This window comes from Sturnus vulgaris, chromosome 6, assembly GCF_052056855.1.
Source record: "Sturnus vulgaris isolate bStuVul1 chromosome 6, bStuVul1.hap1, whole genome shotgun sequence".
Lineage (NCBI taxonomy): Eukaryota > Metazoa > Chordata > Aves > Passeriformes > Sturnidae > Sturnus > Sturnus vulgaris.
Window position 1 is genome coordinate 40,764,769 of NC_142248.1, and position 19,056 is coordinate 40,783,824.

At 40.0% G+C, this 19,056-nt stretch overlaps 1 protein-coding gene across 1 annotated transcript in view; it reads right to left on the reverse strand.

Moving 5' to 3' along the window:
* Window positions 1-1,536: 1,536 nt before the first annotated feature.
* Window positions 1,537-19,056, reverse strand: part of NUDT14 (nudix hydrolase 14) — a 58,545-nt gene continuing 41,025 nt past the window's right edge. Inside the window, exons 3-5 of the mRNA XM_014871336.2 lie at window positions 18,906-18,970; window positions 13,886-14,123; window positions 1,537-3,029 (exon numbers count right to left, since the gene is read on the reverse strand). Coding sequence (XP_014726822.2) covers window positions 2,789-3,029; window positions 13,886-14,123; window positions 18,906-18,970 — 544 coding nt within the window. The 3' untranslated portion in view covers window positions 1,537-2,788. The remainder of the gene's footprint in view (window positions 3,030-13,885; window positions 14,124-18,905; window positions 18,971-19,056) is intronic.

A 19,056-nucleotide genomic window follows, 5' to 3' on the forward strand; every position in this document is an offset into this window, starting at 1 on the left:
TAATTAGGATCTTTGAAATGAGCCCTGATGAGTGAAGTGACATCTGAATTGTTCTGGTTTCATTTTTATAAATATGAATCATCTACTGTGTCAAAAAAAACAACTCAACAAGGTCAAGCCCTTTGACCCACATTTTCAAACCTTCATAATTGCTTATAAAATCTCCCACCAAAATTAACATAGAAAAAGTAAGAGGTTGAAGATATGTTTATATTTAATATTGCAGATTCAAACTCCAGATCCTCCATTGCTTTATGCACAGCTTTTAGTATACTGCTGTTTTTTGTGGAAAATTCCCAGACTGTGGAAGAAAATTAAAGTAATCCTGTGAGTGTTTTGTGTGTTTGAGAATTGCAGTGTGGGGATGGTGAAGCAAAGCACAGGGATGGAGTCCAGCATCCCCTGGGGTGTAAAGGCTTCAGAACCACTGCAGTCCCCCAGGAGTTTGTAGGTGTGTGCCCAGTAGGGAGGAGCAGAGTGGGAGATGGGGATAATGCTTCTTGTCTGGCAGCCTACGTCATGGAGAAGTGCTGAAGGAATGTCCAGCTCACGCCACTGCCCTCCATCACCATTATCCACAACTATCAGCTGCCTAAAACCACTCTGAAGCTGGTAGGTTGTGTTGGTGAGGTCACCTCGAAGCAAGCAGAGCACTGATGCCACCCTGCCACCCCTGTGGCTTCCCTCCCCATCCCCTCCATGCTGCCACTTGTCCCCTCCTTCCCACACCGTGACCTCCAGCTCTCACCCCACCCCTGGGCAGTCTCTGCTGCTGCTCTGGTGGCAGTGGCTCTCGGTGTCACCCTGCATGGCCCCAGCAGACACCTCCTGCAAGCCCCCCCATACTGGTGAGCAGTGGGGAACAGCCTCCTGCTGACCAGCAGCAGAAGTTGGGGCCAAATTTTGGCAAGCCTGGCACTGCCCCTCGGAGGTTTGGTATGTTAAGAGGCACAGTCACAGCGCCTTGGAGAGGCCAAAATATTTTACTTTCCCCAATTTCTGCATTATACAGAAAAAAGGCTTTTGACATATATGCACACACATTTATTAGCTTGACACTAACCAGGTAACAAGCTGCTGTGTGACCAGTAATTTTGATGGCATCAAATAGAAACTTTGGTAACTACAGCCTGTAATAAAAGGCATTATTTATTCTATGGACTGTAGTAGTCCACAAAGGCCTCAGCAGCAATCAGGACACACTGTACTAGACAGAGTAGTGGAGACCCCACCTTGAAACACCTTCCAATGTAAATACATCAGACAGACAGAATTTATTTGCTTCTCACAATAACTCAGCCCTTGACTCACCATGGACCAGGCCCAGCTCAACACAGCTGTGTCTGAACTTTCACATAAAGTCTGACTCCACAGACAGAGGCTGCTCCTTCTTCAGTCGCTTTTCAAGGACCTTTCCTCCCTACCAGGAGGAGAACCAGCAAGCAGCAATTCTAAAAGCTTTTTTTTTAAAAAAAACTTTTTTATTTATATACCTATTGAGATATGCAGTGATTTAAAATCAGCCACTGGACACCATCAGACCCCTGTGCTGCATTTATTTCAGCTGTTAAGTTCAAGTTGGCATATTTGCAGTTCTCTTCTAAACACACTTAGCACCTTAGTAGTCCTGGAGACACATATAATGTGGGCATGTTGATTAACTCAGTGAATAACATAACAGAGTGCATAATTAAATTGCCAGACTTGATTCTCTCTCATTCATGCTCTTAACAGTTTCACATGACAAACAGTCCAAACTATGCTGATAGAACTACTATACGTACTAATTAGACCACTTTGTTAAATCTAATTGTGCTCCTCAGTATGTCTATGCAGGTGCACAGGCTTCCATGTAAACTGACAAATCACGATAAAATCACAATAAAGCACTTCCAATCATTATATTCCAAGAATGTTATCTGAGAGGTAAGTCCCATTCCTCCCATTTGGGTGATAAGGAAATTGAGACACAGAAAACCTCAAAGAAATTACTTGTGTTAGTCACCTCATAGTCAAATTAAAAGAATTTGGCCTCTCTGGTCCCTCTCTAGAGGACAAAGTTTGATATAATTTATCAAGTATTGCCCATAAAGCAAACAAAGAAGCATGTGTTCCAGCAGAAGCCCCCATCCTTCAGCCCTCCATCACCACCATCACTGCTGCCCAGCATTGTGATGGGAACAATCAGGAGCACATAATCTTACAGCTGCTCCATTGTCAAAGTGACACGATAGCAGAAGGATTTACAGACCTGTTTGCTTATGAAATAAAGGTTTGCATGTTCAGAAATGCAAACGCCTGCTCTGCACAGGAGCTACACACCACAGAGAAAGCTGCTCCCTGAAAGCTGTGCTGAACTCAGGATCATTGTTAAGGTATCTGTTACTGTTAAGGTTTGCTCCTTTCTTCAAAAAAGTATCAAAACCGACAATGAATACACAGTTGCCAGTATGTACAGACACGGTGAGAGGCTCCTGAGGCAGCTGAGCTGAGGGCTTGGGCAGCTCTTCAAAATAGTGCTGTCAAAAAGGAGAACTGGACACATTCACTTAACCTTTGCACAAAAATCAACATTTGCCTCTCCAAGTCAAATCCTGGCCCCAGTGATGCCAGTACGTGTTTTGCTAGTAATGGAAATTGTGTGATGATTTTAATTCAGATTTCACTTCCAAATTTATTTAAAGAAAGATTTTGTCTTGTGAGAAGTTGAGTTGATTGAGGCAGGCAGATTTGCAGCTTTCTGCATGCACAACACCAGCAGAAAAGCTTTCCTTAAAATCACGGTGCTTTACTTTTTGGGTAGTTTAGGTGCTATGTTGCTGTGGAACCACATGAAGCTGAAGATGACACCCATTGTCTTCGGGAAAGTCTCATCATAAGCAAACTTCATGGACTCTTCTAAAGGTATTTCCACAACTTCAATCAGCTCTCCTTCTTCAGGCTGGCCACCTCCTCCACTGGTTCTCATCTGGTCATTTACTTCTGCATAAAACAGTGTCTGCCTAGAACCCGTCACACCAACTCCAGATCTGGAAAAAAGCAGAGAAGAAACTGTTTTAGATAGAAAGAAGGCAGTAAGGACCTAGAAATGGAAACCTAGGTCCTTAACACCTGAGATAGAAATTGACTGAGACAGAAATTGACTGAAAAAGAAATTGATTGAAGCTTTCATGCAGAAATACCAACACTTTTGAATACAGTTCCATATAAAATAGATCCATCTTCAAATATATGCTTGGGAAATATGTGAATTTGGGAGAAAATAAAAAAAAGAAAAAATATTTTTGTATTGGTGAGTTGTTGTTCTACACATACTGAAGTCACCAGAAGTTCTTTCAGCTGACCTCAGGAAGAGCAGAACTGCAGGATGACTCAGAGATGCACAAACAACAGGAAGAAGCTCCCCAGTGTATCTGTGTGCTGTCGTGCTACATTTGTTTGCTTGTTTTTACACAAATATTTAGATTTTTTACTCTTAAGAGGATTATGTCCATTCACAGCTGGAGTCCTGCACTCATGGACTGGATAGGTAAAGAAGGGAAAGGCAGTCTGAGACTCACTCTCTATCCTTCCTGAACTTTAGCCTTGACCCAAATGGACCACTGTAAGCACGCACATGTCCAAAGTAATTCAGTCTCCCTGCTAAATTTGCTTCAGTGGATTTAGTTGAGGATATTTTAGATTATGTAGTCTTTCTTCAGCTAGACTGCTTGCTGTGTATTATACTTCTTATTTGTTAATCCTCTATTTCCTTAGGACTATTTAATTTAGGTATTATTAAATAAGGGATAAGTACATAATCCACTCATTTAGTCCTTCCAAGAAAATATTCACATTGTAATCGCAATTTCTTCATTTCACATGATTACAAGTGACTTTTCACATTAAATCTGGATCCAAAGTTCACTGAAACTATGAATGAGGCATTAGGGCAAGATGAAAAATTAGCTTTCATATTATTACACATACAGAGGATTCTCAGATTTGTAGCAGTGTTAGGATCTCAGAGTGTATATCCAGATTTACCCAAACATTAGTCAACTAAATCTTTCAGTTAATCCAGCACATATCACACCCCACAGCAGGAATTAATCATTTGTCTCTCAGTGTTCTAAGAACACTGGCAATTATTTTGTTTGGGGAATTAATAGTGACTACTGAAGTTGGTTTCTAATAGTGACTATTGAAATTGGTTACTTACATCAATATACACTTAAAAAAAATTACTGAATAGGGAGAAAATCAGTGAATTCTTTTCCTAACATTACTTCTGATGCATTCTGTGACTTTAGACAACATCCCTCCAGAATCATTCCTGTACATCTATGAAAAGAAGCTTAACCATCTTTGGCATTTTCAACTCTGAAGGTTGATATTGGACTTCTTTCCTTCTGTGGTCATTACTTTATGCCAGTGTTAGGACTGGAGTTTTTGATCCATGTTTTAACTATTTTAACTGCAAAATTTGCAAGACAAAGAATGCAGTTTGCTGGTTGCCACAGGTTCCAGGAAAAACACAAGACTGTGTATAATATATTTAATGTCCTGTTATTTATGATGTCAAGTTTTACACTTTCCTCTGGGTTGCCCTACCTGGAAAATGAAAATTATCTTAACCTGAGTATTTCCATGTCCGCTTGATATCATATAAAGGTTATATACAAAACCAGATAATTTATGTAAGAAGTATGTCTGTAAGAACATTCTGGCTTGATTATTTACAGCATAATCTCCTTCTATAGCACCTGTGAATATTTCCTTATGAAATAGCTACAGCTGTGGAAATCAGTTCACTTTCCACACATCTTTTCCCTAAAGTAAGGGAAAGTAAAGCAAAACCAATATCCAAGGTGCCACACTGTAAGACTCAGGTTCTTTCCACAACAGCTCAAACAGCAAGGGGTGATTTCTACATGGTCTAATTTCTTTGTACTTATCATATGTTACTCTCTTGTTATGAACTGAACATATCTAGAGTAGCTACTACACTTAATACACTTCAAATTATGAAAGTCCTGGACATCAAGGTCTTTCCTTTGTTATGATGCCCAAAGTTATGGTATTTCTTCACATCGATTGTCATATAATTAACCACAGAAACAAACAAAAATTTGTAACAACACATATTCAAAGGAGGACATACCCACATGATCATTCTCTCTTACTTGATTATACAACTTACTCTTCTGTGGTGCAACTTTGCCACAAGAAATTAGTTAAAAAGCAATAAAAACTTCCAAATGAGCTATAAATAAAATTAAAGAATGCTGTTATTAATAAGTAATACTTATTGCATTCTATTCTATTCTTTTCTCCCCAAATCAGCAAATCTAACATTTCTAAGCTTACCTAGAATCCCTTCACTATTTAGATGGTGGCTTTGCAGACAGTTGCAGGATGTTATTTATAAACATATTCCCTGCTTTAATTTGTTGTCACATCTCCCTCAAGAGAGTTGACAGTTCCTCCCAATTTGATGACACTAAACTGGGAGGAGCAGTTGGCTCCCTCAAGGGCAGAGAGGCCCTGCAGAGACCTCAACAAATTAAGAGATGGGCAATCTCCAACCATGTGAAGTTTAACAAAGGCAAGTGCTGGATTCTGCATTGGGGATGGGGCAACCCTGGATGTATGGACACACTGGGGAATGAGAGGCTGGAGAGCAGCACCGTGGAAAGGGAAGCCCTGGTTGACAGCAAGCTGAACATGAGTCAGCCATTCCCTGGCAGCCAGGAGGGACATCCGTGTCCTGGGGGGCATCAGGAACAGCATTGCCAGCTGGGCATGGGGGGGACTGTCCCTCACCTTGAGTCCTGGGGGCTGGTTTTGGTGCCACAATATTAAGAAGACATTCAGCTATTAAAGAGCATTCAGAGGAGGCAACCAGGATAGTGAATGGTCTGGTGGGGAATCCTTACAAGGAGCAGCTGAGGTCACTCGGTCTGTTCAGCCTGGAGGAGACTGAGGGGAGATTTCACTGGGGTCTTCAACATCCTCACGAGGTGCAGCAGAGGAACAGACAGTCATCTCTACACTCCTGTGGCCAGCGACAGGACCCGAGGAAACAGCATGAAGCTGAGACAGGAGAGGTTTAGGTTGGATATTAGAAAAAGGTTCTTCACCCAGAGGGTGTTTGGGCTCTAGAACAGGCTCCCCAGGGCAGTGGTCACAGCCCCAAGCCTGACAGAACTCAAGAAGCCTTTGGACAGTGCTCTCAGGCACAGGGTGTCACCATTGGAGTGCCCTGTGCAGGGTCAGGAGCTGTACTCGATGATCCTTGTGAGTCCCTTCCAATCAGAATATTCCATTAATCTCTGATTCTAAAAGACTATTTCAATGGTTTCAGAAAGAAGTTGAAAGATATAGAAATAAACTTTAATTCTTAAGAGGGGCACATATCTTACCTTTTTTCACTTGATATTTAATTCTCTAAATGTTCTGGCTTACACTGCCAGTTGATCATTTTTGCATAGATCCACATGGACTACCCTTTAATAAATTAAATATTCTCCAGTACTGCTTACTGCTGTCTTCCACGACATTTCCAGACTGCTAATGTATCCTGCTTGTCCTTAGAAAATTGCACAAAAATCAATGCTATTCACATTTTGTCTGTCTTAGTACCTTTGGCTTTAATAGAAATCATTGTTGCTTTGAAGCTTTTCTGGTTGAAGTAATAAAGTGTTTTTCCAAATAACCTTGCAAAACATTGTACATTTCAGCAATTTTGGGCAGCGAGGCAGAGGCGGCAGAAAGCAGAGAGGGAGAAGGTGGGTCTGACTGGTGAACAGGCTACAGAAAATGTTTGCAGTGTGCTTTCAGGTTTATCTGTCACTAGCAATTTCCTCTGCTCTTGCACAATTACCTGCACTTTCTGAGTATGCTGTTTAAGGAATTGTGATGTGCCTTTACTCTTATTTCTACTCCTCTTTCTGCAATGGTTTTCTTCTATCCCACACCTGTAACATATGCTTTTCCTTACCCCAGTATTTCCCACTACAAATAAAACACTTTTGCCATGGTCTGAAATGAGTCACCTATTAACAGATTACAGCTATATTCATTAGCTTTGCATCTGTGGAAATCACAGGGGTCAGCACACCCGAACTGCAAGTGATGAGTTTCAGCCTGGGAAAGCCACAAAGCCACCTTCCTGATAAAGGTGCCTTCCTGGGACAAGAGAGGCTTGGCTGGGGGAGGGTGAGCAGGTCTGAACTCAGCACCAGCCCACGGTGAGACTTGAGGCTTTGGTGTCAATACAGGGTTTAGCACTGTGCTGCCCAAACCCAGCATGTCATGGCTCACACTGATGCAGACCTACTAAGCCTGGCTTGACCTTGGCTGACTGTTCCAGCTGTATTCTGATGTGTCTGCACAGGGCTTGACTTATTTGCCACTGTGGGACAAAGGCAAACGATCTACACAAATACAGCTCGGTTTTCCTTGCCTCTTTATCGTGAGGATCTGTTTCCTCCTATCGTCGTTCCAATTAACAGCTACAGAGCTGACAAATACTCCTTGGCAAGTCATTAGGGCTTAAGCTCACAAGCTCTGTAATCTCAACAGAGAGATTTTAAACCCCAAAACTCTATTAGCACTAAACTTTCTGCATTGCTTCAGACAGTTAGAAACCTCCATTACCTTTGACAACAGCAAGTCTAGGAATGTAAGCATGTCAAAGTAAGGATGCCAAAGTCGTATGGTTTTCATCACAATAGTAACTTATATATAAGTTTAACACATCAAAACAAGATTGTATGCTGCCTTCCCATATTTCATTTTGAATAAAACACTCAAACAGCGAGATTAAATCATGCTATGGCTTTTAAAGCCCTGGGCAACACAGTTTTAGGCAATGCCACAGTAGAGAAGGAGCTTCTGCAGAATGACTCTGAAGCACTCCTCACCTCCTGCCCAGGGGTGGGACTGGCTGGCAGCAGGAGGCTGTAATTACAGTATTTCCATCTACTTCCTCCTCAGACCGGGGGAATCACAGGAGGCAGATTGTCCCTCCAATCTGTTTTTGAAACACGGCAATAGCAGCTACCACAAAGCCTTTGCTTAACTCTTCCTTTTTTATCAAGTGCATGAGGAAATACACAGCGCATGAAATGGAGCTCACAAAATGGGACTTTTCACTTGTCCTAAGTTCATGAGCATAAAGATACAGTACATGCAATTTTATCAGAAGTGGGAAACAATATCTTATGGCTTAAAAAAAGGCTGAGTACTGTCTGAAGCCACAAGCGAGATTAGGTTTGCCAACAGCCAGTGAGTTTTTCTTCACAATGAGCGTGCACACAAGTGTGCATGTCCACACACAAACACATTGGTGATCAGGGCCAAAATTCAAAGCTTCTGTTTCAGAATAGCTTTGACTTTTCCTCAAGTCTGTGTGCTCGCCTATGCCAACCAATTATCTCATTCATAAGTATCATGTTTGTAAATATTATATTTTTAATTTGAAGAAACAAGCATGTATGAGAATATAAACAGTATTTTGTACTCTGCTGCAACATGGAGAACACATAAATTGACTTATCCTTGTGAAGACTTACTTATTACTTTGGTTCAGATTTCTGATAGACAGCAATTAAAAGCAAATTTTCTTGTAATGTGTTAATATTAAAAAAATACAATATCTATAAACAATCAACATTCTTATTAACACAGAAATATATCTATTTTTTTGTTTTAATCTTCCATAGTTAATGTGCAAATTCCTGAAAGCAATATATCCTTTTATAAGACATAAACCATCTGGATGCAGAATTTGGGTATGGAGTGAATAAATAATTCATGTTTACAAATAAATGTGACACAAATCTCTGTTATTTATGCTTAAATCAAGATCCAATTAGGCATACAACATGTAAACTGATGAAGAGTGACATGCAGCTCCCATTGTCACTTCTTAGGACCTTTGTACACTTCTGACATTATAAGCGGCAGGTGCAGGGAAAAAAGCACAGAAGTAATTAACATAAAATTATATTACATTATGCCATCACCCAACAGGTGTACTAGCAGGTGATCTTTCTAATTATAATGCACTCCAACATTTTCAGGGCTATTATTCCTTCTACATAAAAACCTGTGAATACAAACCATTTTTACCTCATTGCACAGAGGCTAAAAGCCATGGCAGAGTAATTGGAACATCCAATATTAATTCTCTAGATGCTCTTCTTGTACACTTTGGGAAAAAAATCAAATGTAGGAAGATTAAAGTAAGTACCTATTTTAATATAGTCAGCCTTTAAATGAATCCATGTGATTTTTTTGCAGTGGGGCTGAGAACCTACAGCTCCTATTGTATCCAGGTCAGGCCAAGAGTTTTTTTACAGCCTCTGGGAGAAAATAAAGATGTAATGAAGGGAAGAGGAAGTTGAACCAGAAGCTCTGGTTCAACTCTACCTTGATGTTCTGAGGTTTTATTGAAGTCCAATTAATTTTATAAATATTCTTCAAGACAACCAACATTTTTAAGAATTAAAAGAAAATACTTTGCAATAGCAACAATAACATCAATGCCAACAACAAAAACGATAACTTATTTGCCTGCCCCTGTGTTGTAATGAAACAAGCCTCAAGGCTGGAAGTGCTTCAACCTAAGAAACTAACTCATAGCTGAATTTCAGCACATGGGATTCAATCAGAAAACTGCTGGGATACCATGACAGATAGAAAAATTGTTACATGTGGTATATGAATAAGTCCAAGGTAAGACGTTATCTTAAAAAATTTTGCATTTGTGAAAAAAACTCCAAACATTAAGGAAAGCTCACAGATTACTTTTAGAGCTTTTAAAAATGTTGAATTTAACTGCAACCTTCAACTTTTATGAACCCTCAGTTTATAATTATACTACCATAGGATTAGCTTCATTTTGTTTTTTTACTATTAAAGCAGGTAATTCCTTTGCCCCCTCACATCAACCACCTATGCTATTTTTGGCTGATGCCACACATACAACTGACAAGAACTCAAGACACCAGCAGCCACCAAAACTTCCTGGAAGTCTCCAAAAGTGAATTAGCTGCTGCCATAATTTAAACCAACCTTTCTGCAATACCGAAATGAAGTTACTGAATGCCAAGCACAAAAGTAGAAATTTGTGCAGTGATGATACTAAACTCACCACACAGGCTGCAAACAATACAGATTCTTTTCAGAATGATCCCTCCTCTGTCTACACAGCAACATGAACTATCTGCATTTCAATTCACCTCCTGTCTGGCATTTTTCTATAATAGGAACAGATATTTCTGATTTTCAAAGTGTGATTCCTCTGTCCTCCTCCAGTTAAGTTCCTCTAAAAATGTTTGTGTTTCTTGTTACCTGCCCCCAACCCAGCCTCCTTCACTCACCCACACCATACTATCCTCCTGCTGCTGGAAAAACTTGTTCCAAAGACTCTTACTCAAATGGCGTAAATTCCCCAACTCCTGACTTCTTTCCTGACTCCTCATTGACTCCACAGCTCTTCTGTGGATCATTCAAGGTAATTAAGGCTGAGATCTGCTTAATTCAGTGTCTGACTTCTATGTGATGAGTAGTAAGTCACTGGAGCTTTGACAGAACTTAATACAGGGGTCCAGTGGGTTACCTGCATGTGTATGAACTACCTGTGGCAGTTCTGGGGTCACACTTTCCAGGTTAGCTGAGAAGCACTAAAAAAAAAAAAAACAACCAAAACCTCTGCTACAGGCCCTGATAAGAAAAGAGGAAAATCCCTGCAATCTTCAGATCACCTCTAACCTATACAGTTCTCACTGCTTGAAAACAGAGCAAAGTTGAATACAGTCTAAGTACTTTCTTCATTTCCTTACAGAGAATTCTTCTCCACCACAATGAATGTACTCTCCCCAGGTCCATTAGTTCCCAGCCTATGATTTTTCTCTGCATTGTTCCTTCATCTCTTCTTTTTCTTCTTCCACTCAAGGTTTTCATATTCAATTTTCTCCCATAGTCTAAGTTCTCCCTATGGATTGTCCATGCTCCATCTTTCTTAATCCATTAGGCACAGAACTGTATTGACTTCCCAAGCCAAAACCATTTCTCCCTTTACATTTGATATGTCTTTGGCTTTTCATGCCCTTCCGTCAGGTCTAGCTCAACTCCTGTTTTTATTCCAGGCAGGCAATTTCCTTCTCATTACCATGATTCCAGAAAGGGATGTCATTAGGAATACAACTCCCTGCTTTCAGATCAAAGGCTGTGATGACACAGAACACGGACAGGAGGTGAATGACAATGCAGAATCATGGAATATTCTGAGTTGGAAGGGACTCACAAGGATCATCAGGTTCAACCCCTAGCTTTGAGATAGAGGAGGCATTGTGGAAGATAAACTGTATCAATAATGTAATGCCTCTGCAGAAAAGACAAACAACAAACTCCAGTGTATAAAGAATGATCTGTGAGACTAAAGGAAGTAATGCTTCCACTCTATCCAGGAAAACCCCCACTAAAGTACTGTGCTTCACTTTGGGCACTAAATTTTTAAGAAATATGCAGACCAGATGGAGAGAAGGCAGAGGACAGCAGAAGGAATGATCAGATATATAGAAAACATGATCTGAAGAGAAAGACTAAATCAACTAAAATAGTTTTGCACAGGCAAAAATAAAATAAAGGGAACATGTTTTAACAAACAGGTGGAAGGTGCAGAAGTACTTCATGCCCACTGGGGACAGAGTGGTAAGTGTCAGTCTTGAAGTAAAAAAAGGGAAATTTTGGCAAGGCATGTGGGAAAAACTGCTTGTGGTACAGACAGATAAGACACTTCAGAGAGAAAGCCAAAACCCTCCAAGAGAGGCCAGAGAATGATCAGATTTGAGAGAAAGCACAGAAGTACATTTGTCACAGCTAGTGCCAGTCTAGCTGAGGCTGATCTTGGGAAGAGGAGCATCTAGAAAGAGCCCCCCAAAACTCTGACCTGAGGCACTGGATCAATAAGTACCGCAGAGCAACCATTACACAGATTGCTGGGATGGGAGATAAGAGTAGAAGTGCAGGATGCATTGCAATTGTAATGGCATGCATAAGCATTAATGCAATGCTTTATGCCTGAGCTTTGTACTGACAGTCACAGCATGAAACAGCAGCATAAGCCACTTGGAAAAACCTGCTGCATTTGGAAAAAGCCCACGAATTCTTATATGTAGTATAGCCATTACAGAAAAAATATCCTTAGGAAACCATAAATGAACTGATTACTTCCTATCTTTGCATCAAATCCTCAAGGATCAGAAAGATATGCCAGTCCTTGGCTGGAGCAAAACAGGACACTCCTAATAGGAATACCAAAACATTTGGATTAAAATCCTAATAACAGAGCATGGGAAATCAAACAGAAAAAACCCTTTTAAATATCATCTTTGAGGTTCAACCTTTCATATTAATTTATAAATGTAAAAATTTTACAGGCCCTTCTGACTTCAGCATGGATCTCCATGGGCAGAAAGCTGTGTCCACATGGACAATGGAGGATTATGAGCTCTTTGCAAGCGTCTCAACAAAGAAAACCCCAATTGTCTACACTCGTCACAAGTCGGTGCAATTAAAAAAAACCCCAAAAAATCCAACTGAACAAACAATCAACTGTAACATAAAAAGACATTTATCAACACCAAAACAGAGAGTTTTAGGCAGCTATAAATCATTAATAATGAATCAAACTTCTACACAAAATCTACAACCTTCCACAGGAATTGTATTCTACTTTTCCTCTTTTGCATTTGTATGCACATACATACCTACGTATACATATGTATATATCTGCATGCAGCAGCCTGTCAGTGTCACCCAACCTATGAAATTCTATAGACAGCTTTTGCTCATAAATCTGGAAGACACTTTTTCTTTCAGTAGAACAAACCCTTAATCTGGTTTCAATGAGTTGTAAAAGACAGCTCCTGTGATTCACCCCCTCCCCTCAACAGAAGCACTGCTTGTTAATCCAGCAGGAAATAACATTTGCCAGGATTGACAGCTGTGGATTTGTATTCAATTCCCAAATTAAAAACCAATGACAGTGCCTAGTTCAATGGAGATGTCAAGTAAAATAAAGAAACTAAAAAACCTGCTGCTTTCTCTGTAAAATACAAACATACATACATTTTGGATAACAATACTAAAAGCTGGGAATGAGATATAATAGGATTAAAGCTGTGTGCAAAGTTTCTCTTGAGGGTTTTTTTTTCACCAACAACTCACATTTTGTATTTTTCCACTTACATATTAATTTTTCCCTTTACCCCTAATAAATGTTTTAAAACATGTTAAAAACTATTTCAGTATTTGAAACCCTGCAAAAATACAATGTAATAATTTTCACAGTCAAATCAGCAAAATCTTCATATATAACAATAATTATTGTCCAATTCAGAGAAGTTTTAATTACAGACCAAATACTATGAAGAGATCTAATGCCACAGGTTCTCATGCTTCTGCAAAATCATGTTAAAGGTTAATCAGAGAGCATCTTAGGCAGTTTCTATTGTTAATCTGAATAATAAGAACCAGAGATGGAAAACACACAGTATATTAAAGATAGGCTGTTTCCTAGTGCTGTAACAAATTGCTCTGAAGAGCCCAATGCAACTTTTCCCTGTTCTAACAGTCTTTGGAATAAGTCACAATAGTATGATTCTTCCTGGGAATTCAATCCCATAATTATCATATTGATTATATATTTATAATTCCTTACATTTCTGTAAATAGTCCTCTCACTTGATAAAAATTACACCTTTCTTGTACCTTCAGATGTCCACGTTCCTCCAACACACTGCTTAAACAAGGCAAGAGGGAACATTCAGGGCACTTCTGAATGTTGTTGTGAAACAACAAAATCCAAGTGTTGTAACTTGCTGCTATTTACCTGTAAGAGGTGATCCTCCGGAGGTTTGCAATGGAAACAAGATAGCCACACTCTTCCAAAACTTCCTCACAAGCAATTTCCTCTAAAGAAAGGCCTGGCTTGTCCACAATTCCAGCACAGAGTTCATAGGTCACTCCAACCACAGCAGGTAAGGGATTCTCCAGGGAAGGAAAGCTCTCCTTGTCCTGATTCTGAAAGACTTGAGGATGATGCCTTTCTACTTCACACATGTAAACAGCTTAAGAAAACCCCAAAAGACAAAAGAAAAAGGAACAAGGGGCAGTATGTTAGTTTCTTCATATTAAATATAAAAAAAGGTGGTAGACAAATTTTGCCTGGAAATTAACAACCATGAGAGTACTTGAGAGTAACAAGGAATTCAGTTGTGTTATCTGTTAAAATAATGACACACAAAACTGGAATTTTAAAGAACAAAGGTTCCCTTGCCATGTCCGTAAAATTATTCTTTAAACTCTTATTTGTACTTACATCATCTGAAATGAATTCATGCACACCTTAAAATAAATAAAAATTTAAAAAAGGAAGCTAGTTCATCCAAGAAATCTAAGTGCCAGAAGCACCATACAGCTTCCATTTGTTGGGCAATGCGGATATTGGGATTTAATTTAAACTATGCAGTTATCTTGTAGGAAAGCTGGGTTGCACATAAAGTACCATGTGCAACCAATGATGAGTCTTTCAGCCTGTCAACTCAGCTGTTATTAGGAAGGGTATGAAAAGCATGTATGTTTGTTTGAAAAAAAATCCTCTTTTGAACATACAGTTCCTTGCACAAATTCCTGTGTGGAGTCTGAAAAAGACTTCTTGAACTAATCTACAAACAGCTGCCACTGTAATGCACTCCTGAAGAAAGTGCAAATGTCAGATTTTAGTCCTTATTTAAGCAAAACCTCTCACTGATGTCAATAGAAATTTTGCCAGAGCGAGAACTGCAGGACTGGATGTCAACACACAAAGAATCCCTACTGACAGACAACTCCAGATCATTGTAACTTTAATATAATTCCACTTGTTTTTTCCTTGAAGTTTCCTTACGTCTATCCCCTGCTTTTCATGAAAGGCTTCCAAGAGAATGTTATAAACCACCCTGAATAAAACTATTTTAAACTTTGAACCTATTTTTATTCCATTAAAATATTTTACACGCATATTTCACATACACATAATATGGTTTTCAAATTAGTTTCTCTTTTATTTCCCATTCTAAATCTTGCAGAATTTATATATAAGGACTCAGGTTTAATAGACAACTTTTTGTCCTTTCAGGTACTGTAGCTTGGTATTCCTTAAAAAAGATCTCTAGAGAAATGTTGTTGCATAACAGTGAAGTACCACAGTGACTTCTTAAGCACTCGGTCTCTGAGGCAGAGTCTACACCCCAGAAATTTGTGCCTGGGCTCTTTCTGCAGTTCTTGTCTTGACACCTCAGAAGTGTAGAATAGCAAGACCTGCACTTGAAAGGGAGATGTCTAGATCAGTCCAATATCCAAAATCTAATCTTTCTCCAGGAGTTAAACCTTTCAAAGCTGCTAGTCTTAGGTATATCCAGGTCTTTGAGATTCAAACAGGTACGGACTGGAGTTTCCATTTCTTACTTGAGACACATGACTTAGAGCTCAGTTTTCTTTTTGAAGTGCAGCATGAAGCCAGAAAAAAAATATTCCCTGCCAGCTCTAAGGGACAGCTCCTTGAAGGGTGTCTATTGTCATTATTCCAAAAACTTCTAAAAGCTAGGAAAATTATCATAAATGACAACTACATCCAAGATTTCTCTGAGACGAGCCAAATCCTCTGAAAGTTTTATTTCTTTTTAGTACTGACATACCCACATCAGATAATTAAAAAAGGAACAGCACATGCATCCCATTAAAGGCTTTGGGCACTAACACAGGATGCAAGTAAGAGTGTGGGGTACAGAAATAGGAAACTGTGACTTAAGAGTGTTAAAAGTCTTCTGTATCCCTGAGACCCATCCTGTCATTTCATCAGGCACCTGCCATTCTCCTTCTCCCTCAGCACAGCTAGGCTCCATGTAGATCAAAACCTACATTCCCAGAAGCACCTAATCCAGCAGTTCTTTTCAGAGCAAAGTCCTGTGATTTGCCCACACTTTAAGCCCAGGAACAGTTTTTCTCAGTAGATAAGGAAGAAAAGAAACAGTGCCAGCCACTTCTGTAGGAGCCCAAATATTAGAGCATTCACCAAGGAGTCTGATTATGATTTGGTATCACCTGGCTTGTAAAGGTTCAAACTCAATTTATCTCTCACAGATAAGCAAAGCCTAGAAAGCCAAGCTGCCTGCTATTATCAGGGAACAGAGAATCTCCCATAACTCTCTTGAAGGAGCACAACTGACTGCACAAGTGATGCACTGGATGATAAAGAACTGGATGGAAAAGCAGTGTGTGACCTACTGACTAAGGCACACTCCTCAAGAGGGAAACCCATGACCCTCCTCTTCCTCACCACAGCTTGCCATCTTATTGCAAATCCACAAAGGGTTTGGAAAGCGGAATCCAGAAGCCCTGGCACAGACACCCACTCACTTGTCCCATGTCCATTGTCCTCTTGTCCTCTGATGCTTCCTTGGCCAGGAACAGCCACTGCACCATTGCTGGGCAGTCCCCTCCATGGCCAGATGGACACAGCCATGAGCAGCAGCATGGTGAGGAACCAACCTGTGCCAGGGGGGCTTCTGCTTGCACTTCAGGAAGAATGACAACGGAAAGGGTTGTCAGGATTTGGAAAAGGCTTCCCAAGGAAGTGATGGAATCCACACCTGGACTAACTGACCTGGAGCCACTCAGCTGTAAGAAAGTGTCCACTCAGAGTGGAAACTGCAGTAGAATTGATGTTCTCACCTTCCTTTCTGTAACATGGGACAAAGGATAGATGCTTCAACCAAATGGAGCAAAGAAGATTGCTGCAGTTATTAAAAGCAGCCTTTGTAGATGACACATACAGGGACTTGTCTGCTATCCCTAAACAGAAGAAAACAACAGTAGGGACCTACTTTGGCTGTCTGGGAATGTGCTGGCTCCTCTCTAAACTTCTGACTGCACTGGTGTTTTGTACCTCTTGAAATGGAACATGGCTTGTGATTCAAATCTTTGATACTGTTTAAGTCAATGGAAAAACAAACATCACAATGCATTGAAAGATCATTATATTTACAGTGAATAAACCAGAGTACATGTTCATAGGTCCCAACCCTAGCAACATATCATTTTATTGTATTTGAAAATGTGTGGTTAATTGCCTACCAAAATAATAATTGACCAATAAATTTGCAAATTAGTCATGTGTGAGGAACATATACAGAGATACATGTTTATCTTTCTTCTTTCTGTTCCTCCCAAATGTGTGATCTCATGATCATTCAACATGGTCTAAGCCCAGAGCACACTGCTTGCCTCACTGGTTGTGTGCTTCTGCCACCCTCAAGTCAGCATAAACTCCTTCAGCTCCCTGATCCTCAAAACCTCCTGTCTGCAGCCATTCTGCTGTGGATGCAAAGGGCTGCTGCTGCTGCCAAACAAAATGGGGTGGGAATGGGCAGGGAGGGATGAGTGCCTTTACAAGCAGCACAGACATCAGTGGGAAAAGCTGCTCCTGCCAGCACAGCCTAGGGTAAGGGGAGCACACATGGCACCAGCACACGTGCAGTGGATGTGCCTGGAGAGTGAGTGTCAGCTGTTCACTCACAGCAATGAGTGATCGCCTTCCTGGTGGGACCCTGGTAGCATCTGGCAATGAGAAAAGCCTCAGCCTTTGTCTTTGCTTTGTGGAACAGGCACCAGGGAAGACAATAACCATGGAATGGAGATATAAATATAGGGACGTGAGTAATGGCAGGACATGGTTGTGACCACTGAACTGTTGTGGGGTATCTGACTGACCACTGTGCCTAAGGCCAGGTGTCTGAGCAGCTCCAGCCTCTGGAATGGCTTAACTCCAGAAACAGTGCAGTCTTTTGAGGCTGATTTGACACTTTCATAGAGATAATGCAATGAATGTGCTGCTGCTCAGTATATACATTATATATATATATATATATATATATATATATATATATATATATATATTTGCATGCACACATATGAAGGCTTCTCCCCAAGATTGCCTCAAAGAGAGCAAGAGCTATGGCATTTATTCGCTGGCAAATAAAAGACAGTGGATTAGTGATGAGCAAATAACCAAACACTTTATACAAGTCAATTAGCACTTGATGAGAAGGATGCACTGTCAGTGTAACACTGCTGCACAGTGCTGGAGAGGCTGTAACCACTGTCAGGAAGAAAGGGCAGTGTGACACTACCCTAGAAAGTTTTCTATAAGGTCTACCAAGAGCAGTCTTGAAACGGTCTCTTAGCAACAGTCAGGAAACACCTTGTCGTTTATTTTAATTAACATGCAGCGAATACGCATTTAGTTTTTAACTTCCAGAAAGTAAATATTGCTTTGAGTTAAAATAAAGCATACAAAAACAGAGAAAAAAAAGTATGTTAACCTAAATTCATAATAACTGGTAAAATGAAGCTGTCCATATACTGATGAAAAAGCATACAGTCCTGAATCTCCCTCTTTTTAAATTCCCAACCATACAATGCACAATAAGACAGTACAAATAAAAAGAATACTTAAGACAAAACAAAACAAAAAGGAAAATACTGTGCTTCTGTACAAGTAGGTCAAGAAGGAACTTCAAATTAAAGCAATTTCTTGCACAATCACTGTAGAGCTGTTTGTAATTTCATCCAAAAGAGGACAATAACCAGCCCAAAAGCAGAATGTAAGACTACCCTAATCATTCGTTTCATCTGTAATGGAAATTTCCCTGGTTAGAAATTCTGACTGACTGAAAAGGATGGGTTATCATACAAAGAAACAGAATATAGAACAAAGATTTTATCACCACAGATGCACCAACTTTTAACTGCTAAACCCTTAAAAGCTTGCTTCACTAGAGAGCAAAAGTAAATCTAAAGAAGAGGATTACCTGGGCGGAACTGCTTCACCACAACAAAGCACTGCCGAGAAGTATTAAAGATCAGGATCGACACACTGAGGAGGAAGATAGAAAAAACAAAAGATCAATGCTTTATGAAGGATTAATGCAGAACTATAAACTTACATCTTGTGAATTTAAT